The sequence below is a fragment of the Microtus pennsylvanicus genome, chromosome 14 (assembly GCF_037038515.1).
Source record: "Microtus pennsylvanicus isolate mMicPen1 chromosome 14, mMicPen1.hap1, whole genome shotgun sequence".
NCBI lineage: Eukaryota > Metazoa > Chordata > Mammalia > Rodentia > Cricetidae > Microtus > Microtus pennsylvanicus.
In genome coordinates, this window is record NC_134592.1 from 69,006,943 (window position 1) to 69,022,707 (window position 15,765).

The window sequence follows — 15,765 nt, forward strand, 5'->3', positions numbered from 1 at the left end:
AGGAAAAACAAAGTCAGTAGAAAAAAGGATCACAGAGAGCCCTGTTGCATTGGAGAAAGAGATGAGCTCAGGTTCTAAGCTCATCCAAAGTGAAGACAGGCTCAGCTGCCCAGAAAAATGTGGAAGATGGGAAAATTTAAGTGAGGGAGATGGCAGGCAAAGCTCTTTCTCAAGCCAACTAAGGAAACATGACAGATTTTTATTTTATTTTTTGCCTTGTAATAAGTAACCACATTACATATAAAAAGTAACTGTGGACACCAACTGTAATTTGGGTAGCCAAAGTGGTGAGGTTTTAGAATTTTTAAACTTAATTGTTGATAGATATATGTGGACGATCGTGAGGTTAGTCTGTTGCCTGAACATATGTATTACTCGTGTGAGAGCGGGTGTCCATGGGGCCCAGCCCGTGTGCCAGAGGTCCAGGTGCTCTGTCCTGAGTAACATGGGCACTGGAAATCTAACTCCGGATCTCTGGAAAAGCAGTAAGTGTTTTAACCACTGAACTATGTTTCCAACAACCTCTTCTGCAGTGTTTAAGGAACAACTTGCTTACATTTTTTTTGCTTTAGATTTTCCAAAATGATAAACATAAAAATCTCAAAAATTATTCCTCCATTTTCTATTATAAGTCTGTAAGGGAAGAGATAACATTTGAAATTTTTTCAAAGTACCCTCTTAGGAATAAGCATTTCACATCTCTAACAATATCTCATCAAAGGGTTACTACAGTCACCTACTATAATTAAGTCGTCAGTAACTTAAACACCAACTTTAATTCTCATGGAAATCACGATGCCACAGAAGCCACAACAAAACAAACCGAATCCTGTCTCTTCCCCACATTTGCCTCATCTTTCTGAAGGCAGGTCTGTATCATGTTCACCAAAGTAACAAAGCAATGAGATAAAGTGTTTCACCTTGAGCCCACTCTGGTGTGGAAGAAACAATTCTGGAAAAAGAGCTAAATTCACATTCAGTTTGTTTCACTGAAGAGGACCCTGCTCTGAATGACATGATTCACTTTTTCCAGAAACAAGGTCCTTTCCTTCCTTTTTATGTATTAAATTAAGATCATTTATTTCTTTTTACTAAAGAATTCTGCTCCTGTGTATACTCGCTCACCGCTATATATTCTAGATAAACAGATATTAATTTCATAATTAAAAGTAATCTTGTGTAAATACCCTGCAGGCCTCAATGAATCAAACACATACTGTGTGTCAGGCCTCCCACTGTCTTCAAGTGGAACGCACTGGCTGGATAATTAGATAGTACATATTTTTTAACCTTATTTGCATGCATATTATATCTTTTGCACACTGACAAGCAGCAGTAACAACAAAAGTCAGATTACCACAGGGAATTCCCACAAAGAAGTCTTCATTCCTTATAATTTGCAGCCTAAATTAAAATAATTTGATCTTTGACAAGGATGAAATGTCAAGCAGAAGGGGGTCCTCTACAAGCCACGGCCTGTGGCTTCTGAAAACTGCCTAATTTATGTCAGTCACTTCTTAATACATATTTAAGTATTACACGAAAAAGATGATAAATATGCAATCTGACACCTTTGGTATTTCCCTGCTGTTAATTTATAAAGGTCTGGCTTCCCCCAAACTGACTAAAATCATTTAAATAACAGAAGAATTGTGAAATAAGCTGGAGCCGGGGCCTGGCTTCCATTTCCACTCGATATTGAACTCAGCAGGTAGTACACTAAGACAATTATGTGACTAGGCCTTAGGACCCTGCTGTGACAAGTTACATTCAGAATTAGTGAAGGAAGATTCCTTTGTTCATCTGCAGGAAAGGGGAGCGTGTGCTGCAAGGTCTTTCTTCTGCCTAATTGAACTCGTGGAGTTAGGTGAGACAATGGAGACACAACAGCATGGCCTACCATGCGCGTTCCCCCCCTTCACAGTCAACACCATGTGTGGCTTGAAGGAGATGCGTTGGTCATTCTCTGACAGGAGGGGAAAGGACACTAGCAACCTGCAACTGTCAAGGAGTCCTGGTGAGCACAGTTGTTCCTCCAAGTGCAGGATGCTGTGTTTAAATAAATTGGTGTCTATGAGTGGCTTAGTTTCTCTAGTTCTCCATCCCAGGCCACCTTTCTCTGTTTGCTTTGACATCATGTTATTTGTCTGGAAAGCTCTTGCATTTGTTAATTACTGAATTATTTTTGAAAAATCTCAGTATTGGGGGATGAAACCAAATTCTTGACCTTAACATTTACTATCTTCCTAGTCTCACTAACACCTAAAAAAAAGACTGAATGTCCTAAGGGCTGGGCATTCTCATTCTCTCCTTGACTTCGGTACATGGAGAAAAAGAGCAAACCTATGTGCCTGCTGGTTCTAATCTCAGGCACCGACTGAGGTTTTGGAACCACATTTATCCTTCCTCCAAAACACAGCAATGCAAACTTGGCGTTTGACATTTTTCTTGACAATTTTGCAAGTTGTCATTTTATTTATATTATTGCCTTGTGTAATAAAGTTAGAAGATGATTGAGATTTTTTAAATTGAGACTACCAATTTTTAAATCAGTATCTCACCCTCTACATTTACATGAATATAGCACTGATTTGTTTCCATATATTTAATTATTCTGGCAATAATGTATTTTTCTTCTAAGTTGTTTAAATATTTAGGTATGCAATGAAGATTTTATAGTAAATCTTTGATTCATACTATGTATAAAGACTGAACCAGATGATGCAGGTGCCTTGTTGGTACCAGACATGAGGTAAACTTTAATAATCCATGTATTTTAGAGTTATTATGAAGCACTTTCCCAGCCTATTCATTCTGTCCCAAACATTTACTCCGTTCAGAAGGAGCTCCCTGCAGGAAGAGCGCAGTGGTGGAAACATTCACACAGCAAATGACTTGTTTCTGAAGGAGCAGCCAGTAGAACATATAACCATGGCTTGAGGTTCTGTTGTTAGTACTATGGTTTATTCCTCATTAGACATTTTTCAAACCATAGTTGGTGCGATTTTAGGCCACATAGGAAGCAATAGCAAGCAGAATCAAATTTCCGAACTGCTGATTTCTTATATTTAATTATGAAGTAACCTTGAGGGTAGAAAGTCATATTCTGCTAATATGATAGACTGGATTCATTAAAATGTGAGCAGAAAGGCACGCTTGGCATGGATAGTCACACACACACACACGAACACACACACACACACAAACACACACAAACACATACGCACACATGGTATACGATGGTATAATGTAGAGAACACACAGTACTGACTCCAATTTACAAATGCTATAGTAGTCGTTCTTTGAATAAGCCAGAAATTCACAACCAGAAGCCAGATGAGGAAAACATGGAGAAGCAGGATGCAAAGCTAAGTAAATTAGTTCTGGTTCAGATTTCTTGAGTATGCTGAACAGTCACTGTCCTGATAAAATGTCATCATGAAAGAATAACACTAATTTTAGCTGTATTTAGGACTTTAAAAATCAATGTTTTTTACAATTATTGTCATTTACATTCTCATTGCTATTTAATATAACCTTTTAGAAAATTTTGTGATTTGTGACAACACACAGAATATTGCCCTATGGATTGAAAACTTTCAGTCTGTGCTCAGTGAGAGGCACCAAGCAGCAGAGACTCAGGAAGGCTTGGGCCTCCAGTTACACTACAGAACGTCTTAGTCTGGTCTCTGCAACAGATTTCCTTTGAGCACAGATTTCTTTTTGAGAGCAAAACTGTTTAGCATCTACAATATAAAGTAGTTTTATGCATTGTTGAGTTTGAAATTAAAGTGATAGTTAATTTAAAAATAAATTTATGTGTAGATAAGTGAAGACGACGTATCTAATGATTCGTTAGGGGATGAAAAGATGATGGCTCAGAGGGCAAAGTGCTTGCTTCATGAGCATGAGTCTGGAGTTTCTGTTCCCTGCATGCATGGGATAAACTGCATGCACCGTGTGTACTTTTATTCCAGGACTGTGGAGGCAAAGAAAGGCAGAGTTCTAAAACTTGCTGGGCCGCAAGTGGGACTCTTTCTCAATAAAATAAGATAGACTCCTTCTCAATAAAATATGATGGACTCTCTATCTACCTCTGATTTTTGTACACATATACATGAATATGTATACATCCATAGCATACATACAAGACAGTAAAGCACAAAGTAATCTTAACACATAAAACTATATATACTATTACACTACATATGATTAAATATAGCATGCATTATTAACAACATATTATATATTAGAAATACTACTGATTACATACATATAATACACACAGATACATATATAAATATACACAAAAGCACACAACATATAGGACAGATCTTAATTCTTACCTTCTGTGATTGTTATGATTTCATACAATTGTGAAGTTTTTCTTTTCCTTAACTATTTAGTCTACTTCTAATATTTACTCTCATTTTCTAATCATGATAAGAAATAAACACAAAAATATTATATTGAGAATATCAGTAATTAGTATTGTCACCAACAGTAAATTACAAAATTGGGCTTTTGTAGAACCTAGCCAGGACATTATGAAATACAGAATTTACCTAAGAGTCTAAAACATAGTATCTATCACTCATAAAGTAGAACCAATAGCAATTAGTACAGAAAAGACAGTCATGACAGCTTTAGTGCCAGCTCTTGGAAGGAAGAGGCAGGCTGAGCTCTGGGTTTTCAGACAGCCTGAACTACGAAGCTAGTTTCAGGACAACCAGAGTCACACAGAGAGACCCTGTCTTGACAAACCAAAAAATAAAAATAAAAAAACAGGAATAAAAAGTTAAGTGCAGGTATGAGTTGCGTCTTAGACAATTTCTCTTTGGTTCACAATTATTACTTGCAAATGTACCACTTATAACATTGGTAACAGGAGATAATTTGTATATTTGTTTTAAAAATTAAAAGTGGTAAAGCCAATAATTTTGTATTTTTATCAGAAAATTATTAAGGATTTTTGCCACAATTCTGTCTCTTTGTTTTGTCCTCACTATTCATACAAAATAAAACTTTTCTTTAATTTTTAAGAATCTCTCATTAGATCATTTCAGTTTAGAGTATGTCTTAACATATTTGAATGCTGCAATATCTAGATATTTTTGGTAGACTTATTTGTTTCGGGTCTTTCTAACATATTTTTTCTTATCTTTGCTCTCTTTCTTGGGGCTTTCATATCCTTTATCTGTAATGGGGAATAGCAACCTTGAGAACTGAAAAACCTAGCTAATGATTGAAATGGAATGGGAAAGGATATATTTTAACATTTGTCTGTGAAACTAAGGAGACTATTAGTGCACTGAATCTTAAAGTTATGAAATAATCATTTCTGAAAATGTAAGTGGGCTTTTCTTTTGCAATTTTTTCATTTTCTTCAACTATATTTTTATTCTTGCATCATTTTCTTCTTGCTATGCACAGTAAATTCTGATTTCCAAAGTTCCATTATAGATCTCTTTTTATATGATATGATACATAATAAATGTATCAGACAGTGATACCTTCCTTATGAATAACAAATGTCATATTTTAGAATCTTGAGTAAATCTATATGTATTGCTAAAAGTGTATTTCTTAATACGAGTCATACCACAACACCAAAAAAGCAAACACAAGACAGTTTTTACTGTTACAAAAAGTGAATACATTTTTTTCTTACTTCTATTTCTACAGATTCATGTAGCTTCTTGCAGGTGGCTGAGAAGGTTTCAGATGTGCCAAACTCAAAATACCAAAATTTGTTCTTCATTCTGCAAAAGGAAAGAAGCAGCTTAGAATCATCATATTCGAAGGGATTGGTAAGTTAATCTAACACTACCTTGCCTTACATCTTTGTTAGTGTTTCTAGTGCTGTAACAGAGCACCTGCACTATAAACGTGTAAAGAAGAAAGGGTTTATTTTGCATACACTTCCCCATCACACTTCATTACTGAAGGAAGTCAGGACAGGAACTCAATGTGGGAGGCAGGAACTGAAGTAGAAGCTGACTTACTGGCTTGCTCTCTCTGTCTTGGTCAGCCTGCTTTCTTTTTCCCCCAGGATCACTTTCCGGGGGTGGGGGTGACACCATGTACAGTGGTCTGGGCCCTCCCACATTAACCACAGTTTAAGGAAATTTGCTACAGACTTGCTTATAGGCGTGTCTTATGGAGATTCTCAATTGAGAGCTCATCTTCTCAGATAACTCTAGCTTGTCTCAAATTGACATAAAACTAAACAACATTTGGATCTTATAGAAAAGAGGCAACACTTGAGGACATGTGATACCAAAAACACAATGGATGATCACATAATTTCAAAGTTTGTTTGTTAGTGACAAATTGCCATTTTTCCTATGTTGATCCTCCTAATCCAAGATTGCCTAACAGCTTCTGTAGGGATTGCAGGGATGTGCTGATTTTACAGAGCCATGTATAGTCTTGACTTTTGCATGTGTTAGTTGATTGGACTTTTAAAAGTGGATTTAATACTTATAATATTTGTGTCTTAAGCTACTTGACATTGAACTATCAACTCTCTAACCACAAGGAGAAAAAAATAGCAATGCTCTGAAATTTTTATGGCAGAAAAGAGATTAATATGAACTAAGTTGAACATTTATATAGGTAGCTATGTGTTCTTTACAAATGGAAACAATACAAAGCATAATAAGGAAAACCTACTCACTAACATAAAGCTAAAATTTATAAGAAGAATTATTGTTTTAACAGATAATGTATTTTCTCATATAAGCAGTAGTTGGAAATCATGATACAGTTTGAAAGCACTAAGCAAGAAAGATAATTTCCAGAAGCTAAAAGAAAGATATTAAAAACTCTGTGTCAATTCTTAAAGTAATATTATATTTTCTCTTTTTGTCATTCAATGGTTATATATTTGACTCTTTGTACCAGGTAACTAAATTTATGATCACTTACTGTAACATTACAGAGTTTCACTAGATTTTTATATTACCTAAAATACATTAAAATTCTTTCTTATGAATGAATTCAATTTTTAATTATTTATATTTCTGATATGGAATATGTCTTTAATGAGAAGAAAATATAGATAAAATGATGCTTATATTTTCACATATCAAAGCAATGTTGAAATTTTGATATAGTATGTTAATATATTTATACATGAATTTCTCCTGTTTTTCTTATGAATATTGATGTGCTTTTTATTAGATTGCAAAGCACTTTGACAAGACAATATTCTGCAAACGTGTCACCAATTTATTGAATAGCCCTTGCTTTGAAATGTAGCAGGTAAGATAATGTTGAGCTTACTATTATGGTCTATTAAAATAACATTTCCCACACAAAGTTACAGAATATTAAAATAATTTTACATTGTCTAGACACACTCAGAAATATTTTGGCTCACATAGGTTTTATTTGCCTACCAAATTTATATAAGCTTACTTGTACCAACCACATGCAAGCCAGTAAGCGGAAGAACAAAGTTGTAGTCATATTTCGTAGGATCTTGATACTGTAAACTCTTCCTTTTCCCTAGAGAACATTTTTATAATTTATGGACTGGTATCACATATGTGAAAAAATGTAAAGAAGAATGAGTAGTCTATTGAAACCTGCAGATTTGTGTCTATGTTCCAGTTCACGGTAACCCTGGCTGAAGTTATGTAAATTTTGAAGTATTTCCCTGTTGACTCATTTTGATAATATTACCATCTGATTTATGATGAAAAGAAATATTGGTTTATATAAGATGCCCTGAAGACAACCCTTTAAGAACATAATATTTGTGCTAATTCCTTGATAATTTTACACATTCATTGGATGTATTTTGATCACGAGTTCTGTGTCATATTTTGGAATTAGTTTTCTAGAATTGGCAGGGATAACTTATTTGTGGCAGCTCTTTTCCTCAATGTTTCAAGGCCTCAGTCAATAGTTTGTTTATTCACTAACAAGTATTCCATAGGACCATTCACCTCCACATGCTACTGGGTTAGGTTTTAACTAAGCAAGTGCAATTGTCCATGTTATATTATGTTCAAACTATGAAGAATGTTGCAAAAGTACAGGTGGGCATATAAAATAATATCTATAATGTTAGCTAATGAAATATAAGTATTGTGTGAGAGTTCTTAAGTGACTCAACTAATTTTGCTTCAATGAATCCAAAAGGTTTGAAAAGAGGTAGCATATGGATAATTCATAGAAAACACTGGAAACAAAGAGTTGGGTTCTGGCTTTCTGTGGCAGTTCAGTAGGTCATAGAAACATGCTGAAGTTGGACTAACAGTTGGGTGGGGCCTATTTCAATACATATATGTCGGAGTTAAAGGTTATAGTCGACACACAGCTGAGAGACGTTTATGATCAGTGCAGTGACATGGGCAGCTTCCAGGCAGGTTAGTCTAGAAATGAAGCCATGGCTGGAAGATTTATTTGTACTGCTGAAAGTAACACGGCTGAACAGTGCCAACGAAGGCCTAAGCCCAGTGTCCAGGGGAAGGGAAGAGAGACACAATTCAAGAGACAGAAAGGAAAGGGCTCCACAGCAACTGATATTTTATTGTAGAAACTTGGGTTAGCTCTGAGTGGGTATGTTTGAGCATGAAAAGTCCACGGCTCAAACTTTGCAGGTTTTATGATCTTAATATTATATGGCAGCTTGAAAGTTAAATAAACATACGAGGATTAGGGCTGCACGCAATTGACAATTCTCTTTCGTTTCCGTTCTGCCTATCAAGTTCACCGTACTTTCACGTAACTATTGTTCCAAGGCACAAACAACCCTCACTTAGTTTCACAAAAGCTTCATAAGAAACAGAAATCCTGGGAATTTACATTCAGTCTCTATTCTCCGTATTAGTTAGCATTACTGCTCATGTGCAAAAGCTACTTTAAATTCCCCATTATTACAACCACTTTATGTTTCACTTCGATAAATATATGGGGGCAATAAAGAACACACAGAATCAGAGCCACATGACAAATTAAAGGCTGTTAAATTTTATTTTTTAAACCAAACTGGTGCTCAGGTTGTAGAAATGCAAAAAAGAAACATTTAGGCATGTTTTTATGGCTCACAATAGAAAATGATTCAAATAATTCAGACTCAGATTGGTGAGAGAAATCACATCACTTTGGACTTGAGAATATGGGAACTGGACTTCAGTCATTGTGAAATGGTCACATAGAATCAAATTTATTGTACTTTCAGACAGGGTTTATAACACTAAGAAAGATGAAATATGTCCTACCATATCCACACACAAAAGTTAGGAATGTAATTATAATCTTAATTAATGTCTGAAGTCTTCTTTCCTATGAATTTAACTGTAAATCTGCAATTAATATTTAAACTGCTTGGTTACCAGATGTTCAGGTAAAAACAAACAAACTCCCATTTACCAGGCATTTTCTCACTAGGAGTGATTTTATCTTTTACATATTGTCAGAGAAATTTGGAATATGCAATATTTTGTTGAAACAAATTTGTCTTTGTCATTATGAAATTTAGTTAATATTTAACTCCACAAGCTTTCAACTTTCAACTAGGTAATTTAACATCTAGCAATATATTTTCTTTGGAATTTTCCTAGGTTTCATCTTTTTTACTTCCTTCCTTCCTTTCTTTCTTCTATCCTCCTCTTTCCCTCCCTCTTCCTTCCTTCCTTCCTTCCTTCCTTCCTTCCTTCCTTCCTTCCTTCCTTTCTTCTTTTTTTTTCAGTTGCTAAGTAACATAAATGCTCCAAACACACAAAACCAAATAAAATATGTAGTACCAGAGCAATTCTGCAGAAAAAGTACAGAAGTGCCTAACCATGTGTGGAAACTGTTTCTAACCAGGCTGTATAGTAAAGGTGGGAGGTACAAGCATTTTGTTTATCTTATGCAGAAATATGACTCATAAATATACAGAAAGCTTAGTTCGGTGAGATTATCCTTAAAGGTCATGTTTGGATCTTACAGGTAAATTTGTTATGTGTTCAATGGGAATACAGAATGTACAAGAATATCGTTTACAATATAAGAATCCAAAAGTCTTCCCGGAGGCACTTGTACATTTTGAAAGGCTGTTAAAATTATTCACCTGATGAAAACTGAAATCCTTCTTGATTTTTGATGTTAAAAGTACACAGAAACATAATGTCCTTCATAACTTAGTTTTCACGGAATGAAGTCAAAGGTGTCCCGAAAGTTCATATCATTCTTATCAATTTGTCACCCTTTCTTCCTCTCCCTGAAGTCTTCCAGCAATCATTTTAAATGCAGAAGAGACATTCACATGAAGGACAAGGGTCTTAACAGTCAAAAACCTTCTTAGTATCCTAAGTTCTTGTCTTCTAAAGCCACCCCACATTCTGCAAAACCTGGACTTGGCTGACAATGCTGGTGAAGAAACAGAGCATTCGACTGACCTACAGTAACATGGTAAAAGCTTAAAGTTGTGGGGAAATCAGGGAATCAAGTCGCTTTTATTTGCTCTAGCTGCCAGGAAACATAACACTAAACATCAGCTACAGAATTACTCATATATTCCCAAGCAAAGCAAGCAATTACTTAAAAAAAAATATACCATGAATCAGATGGAAGCACCCATTAGAGCCTCCTTTAACTAGTGAATGGAGTGTTTAAAAGGGCCATTTGGAGAGGCGAGTGCAAGCCAGAGCACCAGTTGTATGTCTGCAGGGCTCTAGATCTCGTTAGTGCAGTAACCCTAGATTGTGCCAATAAAGAGAGACACAAGAATTTGTGCTGGTTTGAACACCAGTGGCCCATATAGGTTCATATATTTGAATACTTGATCCCTAGTTGATAGGAGTGTTTAGAAGGATTAGAAGGTATGGCCTTTGCCATTGGGGACAGTCTGTGAGACTTCTAAAGCCCACACCATTCCCAGTTACCTCTTTTAGTCTTGTAACTGTATCTCAAGATGTAAGTCCTTACTACGCCATTACCATGTCTGTCTGCTGCCATGCTTTTTGACATAAAAGGTCACTGTGTATACCACAATGAACTTTTCTTAAGTTTCCTTGGTCATGGTGCTTTGTTACAACAATTAAAAATTAATTAAGGCATTATTTTATGCTTTTTTTACTTCTGAAAAATATTTTATTCAACATTCACACATACATATATGTTTTGATCAAATCTACACCAAATTGACCCCTTTAATTCCTTTTTTTAACTCCTCTACCACTTTCCTCTCCCAAATCCTGATGTGGGATTCCCCTCTGTATGCTGTGAATATTTTTTATTACCATTAACCAATAATAAAGAAGTTGCTTTGGCCAGTGGCTTAGCAGAGTAAAGACAGGTGGGAAACCTGAACAGAGATATATAGATAAAGTAGCAAAGTCAAGGAGATGCCATGTAGCTACCAAGGGAGAAAGATGCCACTGGAACCTTACCAGTAGGCCACAGCCTTGGCGTGATAAACATATTAATAAAAATGGGTTAATTTAAGATATAAGGCTTAGTTAATAAGAAGCCTGAGCTAATAGGCCAAATACTATTGTAATTAATTTGGTTTCTGTGTTATTATTTGGGTCGGGTGCCTGAGAAATGAATGCACAGCCTCTGTCTACAAAATACTTCTTCCCTCCATCCCCCAAACAAGTCCATTTAGTTCTACCCCTTTGGGCATGGATATAGGACTATCAAATGGAGCATGGGTTTGCTCACTTTTTGAAGTCTCCTGGGAAATCCAGTGTTGCAAATAGGACTTCAGTAAAACACAGATATGTGTTAATAACTAAACCCTGACTCAATCGAATGAAATAGACCTTTGTTCTTTTTTAACTGGTTAAATGAATTTACCAATAAATAATTTTTAAAATGTCATTATTTTTATGAAAATAAGAATGAAATGGCACTTTTACTCCAAAATGTAAAAATTATAGTGTTAATACTTAAGTATATGATGGTGATATATCACTGAAATTGCTACCCATATGTACATAGCAGTGGTACAGGTGACGTGTCCTCTATTATTCTAAATTGTGAAAAAAACTCTCTTTTATTTAAATTCTCAGATTTAATTTTTTTTGCTTACAGCAATTTATGTCCCTTTCAATGAGAGAATAATATTGGTAGTAGTCCTTAGGAAGAAACACTGTTAGGACCACAGCTGGGACATTTTATAGTCACACTAAAGAAAGCAAACAAGTCTCGTGTTTTCAGACAACAGGTAGAAATATGGATTTAAGAAACTATTTATAAAAATGCTTCCATGTCATTCATAAGATGTGCTTGTTAAGTCCCAGGGAGACAATGAAACAAGCTATAGAAACTTCAGGCAGATTCATATAGTACTCCATCTTGCTTATAAAAAAGATAGATGTTATAAAAATGTAATTTTCAACTTGAATTACTCTTACAAGACTCAACACACTTTCTCATGTGAATGTATGAAAAATATGCCTCAAAAATAAGGGATTTTAGCGTTTTAGGAATTCTCTCTAAAAATGATGGTAATGTAAGAGTGTATGTATAAAATTTTCTGCTTACATTGCTAAAACGTTAATGCTCCTCTATGTACTCTTTTTGTTAGCTTTTTGTCACATATTAGTTCTAATTAAAACCATTCAAAGCAGTGACGTTTCAAAATCACCAGGGAGGTGCATCACACAGGCAATGCTGAAAATACTACATAACGTGTTTAATCCATGACCATACATGTCTAGAACATTTACATTAAATCAATAATTTCCCATCATTAGCATAAATTTCTGAAACTAGTTAGGAAGAGTAAACATAATTTGATGATAGGGACAGTTGTCTTTCTGTCTGAGCACAGCACCATCTCACAGAACCCAGTGAGGTGTAGAATAGACTCTCAACATGTCATGGAAAATACCAATCTTACTTCAGAAATTCCATAGTTCTCTTTTCCCTTCTGAAAATATTTCTCCTCGAATACAATAGCAAGTGTAGCACCACCTGGAAACGTTTCCTGAGCTGTAAAGAACATAGGAGACACAGGTCTCTCCTGGATGACACTTGGGCATCACTTATTTCCTTAGGTGATTTTCTTTTTGTCTCCTAAAACAAAAATGTGAATTTGACATTGGTCTAGAGTGGTTGGTGGAACCTGTGGACCTCTAGAAAAGTCTTTCTCCCTGGTAAAACTGGCACACACATGAAGGTTCTGCCTCTTCCTTCATGTTCTAGTGAGTCTTCAGAGGAGGATGTAATTTTAAGGAGACAGAACGGCTCCTATCTTATCCCTACAAGGAGGAAAGCCAGGAAAATTCCGATATATTGACCTAGGACTCCTGATTTATTTAATCAGCCATCATGAAGGCATGTTTCTGGATTTCTATGTTTGGGAGCTATAGAAAGAGGCCATTTATTTTTCTCTGGATTCTTTCTTTTATCAAAAGATCACTTGCATATAGTGTACCATAGTTTGAGAGGTAATACATATATGTATGTGTGTTGCTGTCATTGAGACTTTTGCAAAACCCAAAGTGAATTGGTAATACTGGCATATGACGCCATTTTTCTAACTGTGAAATTCAGCAGGGACTGAAAGAACAGAGCTAAAGTGAAGGACTTGTGCTCACCACATTTTACTGCAATTTTCTCCTGAGTGGATATGCAATGAGCACTGAATCTACTTGCCTCACCTCGCTTTCTATATTCTCAAATTGCTTTAGCATTAATTCCACATGTGAACATTTGAAATACTCTTGGAACCCTGCCATAAAACACCCATTTTCGATGTATCCCCAATTTGCCTCTGGTGTTTTTATTGTAGCCAGTGAGCCCATTGTAGACTAGTAAGCATTAGTAAGACTAACTACTATAATAGTGTAGTAAGGGATAACCTCTATTGTACCTGCTTACACCCCTTCTATCAATATAGAAAGAGAATGACCTTGTATTATTTGCACTAATGAACTATTATGAGAAATCTGAACTTTTCATAGAGACATTTAAGTTATCTGTTATAAATCAAAATAGTAACTTATACAGTCCAGGTAAAATTGATAAGGAAATGCAATTAAAACATAATTGTATATTTTATGTATGTGAGTGCTTGGTCTTGAAGCACACCAGAAGAGGACATCAGATCTCATTAGAGACAGCTGTAAGCCACACCATGTGGTTACGAGTAATTGAACTTAGGACCTCTGGAAGAAGAGCCAGTGCTCCCAACCTCTCTAGCCATCTCCCCAGCCCCTAGTTATCTTGGGCATTTCTAGGTCAGACAAAAACCTGGCACAAGCGAATCTCCCAGAATCTTCAAGAACGAGCCCAGATAAGACTCCTAACAATACTAAATACATAGCCTGAACTGGACATCTCCTGTGACCAGGCAAACTTTATGTGGAGGGAGTAAGAAACTGACCCAGATACACAACCTCTGACCTACTCTGTTCTGACTATGGGAAGTGCTGGGGTAAGAACGGCATAGAGATTGAGGGAGTTGCCAGCCAACGACTAGTCTAGCCTAAAAGCCATGCCAGGAAAGGAAGCTCCACTGCCTGGTGCACTAGGACACACAGGTTGGATGATCCAGAGACCTAGGACAGAACCAAACAGGACTGGAGGGGGAAAAGAGTGTAATGATTGCTAATGGTAGTCTGTTATCCTCACAGATGATGTCTCGCGTAATCGTCATCCAAGAGGCTTTACCCAACCACTGATGGAAACAGAGGCAGCTCCACAGCCAAACATTAGGTGGAGCTCAGTGAATCCTCTTGGGGGTTAGATTGTAGCCCAGAGGGGTCAAGGACACCACAAGAAAATCACAGAATCAACTAACCTGGGCTCATAGGTATTCTGAAAGACTCAACTGACAACCAGGGAGCCTGCATGGGAGACTGACCAAGGTCCTTTACATACATAGGACAGTTGGAGATTGGCCTTCTTGTGGGACTCCTCACAGTGGCAATAAGGACTAGTTCCAACTATTTTACTGCCTTTCCAGACCCTGTTTCTCATACTGGGTCATGTTGCCCTATACATGGGGAGGTGCTTCATCATACTGCAACTTGATATGCCATGTTCTCTGGACACTCATTGGAAACCTGCTGTTTCATAAACAGAATCAGAGGAGGAGTGGATTAGAGGGGTGAGAACGGAGGGGCATAGGGTTTGACTAGGAGGAGAGGAGGTAAGGAAAACTGAGGCTCTGCTGTAAAATAAATTACTTAATTCAAAATATAAAATTATTTGTGTCACTTAAATAGGAAACATGGATAGATTATTGAAAGGATCATATTAGTCCTAAATGGAAAATATCTATCATAAAATTTTTCTTTAACATATTTAAAACCAAAGGAGAGGGTATTATGAATGCAACAATTAGCATGTCTGGTTTTAATCTGACATCAAGAGGCATGAGTGTGCTTATGTTTTGAGGAGACAAGAATTCACTTATTTGATATTTGGACTTCCTACTGCAAATGTGAAGACATTAAAATCGCATTTGTATATATAGTAGAATAGGTCTTTATTTGAAATAGCACACACATGAAGAAAGAGGTGTAATATGATTAATAAAAACTCAGAGAACATAACCAGTTTGTATTAATTGTGCTCCAAAGGCATCTTAACTTACTTTTAGTGAATTGTGATGAATGCTAGTGAGAAGCTATGAATTTGGACACGATAAAAGGAAAGACTTCCCTGTGGACCAAGCCTGAATAGTCTTTCCGAAGGTTCTGTGTAACAGACTTCCTACGCTCCTCCTATCTCTTTGCTCTGATTTTGTAGTCACCAAGCAATATGAATGTTAGTTTGGCTTCTCATGGATTTTGAAGGTAGTAGCTTGAATTT

General features: G+C 36.2%; 1 protein-coding gene across 17 annotated transcripts in view; it reads right to left on the minus strand.

Annotated features, from left to right (window-relative positions):
- Positions 1-15,765, minus strand: part of Dgkb (diacylglycerol kinase beta) — a 593,434-nt gene that overhangs the window by 150,826 nt on the left and 426,843 nt on the right. For all 17 annotated transcript variants that reach the window (XM_075948560.1, XM_075948552.1, XM_075948548.1 and 14 more), the window contains one exon: positions 5,672-5,762. In XM_075948560.1, coding sequence (XP_075804675.1) covers positions 5,672-5,762 — 91 coding nt within the window. The remainder of the gene's footprint in view (positions 1-5,671; positions 5,763-15,765) is intronic.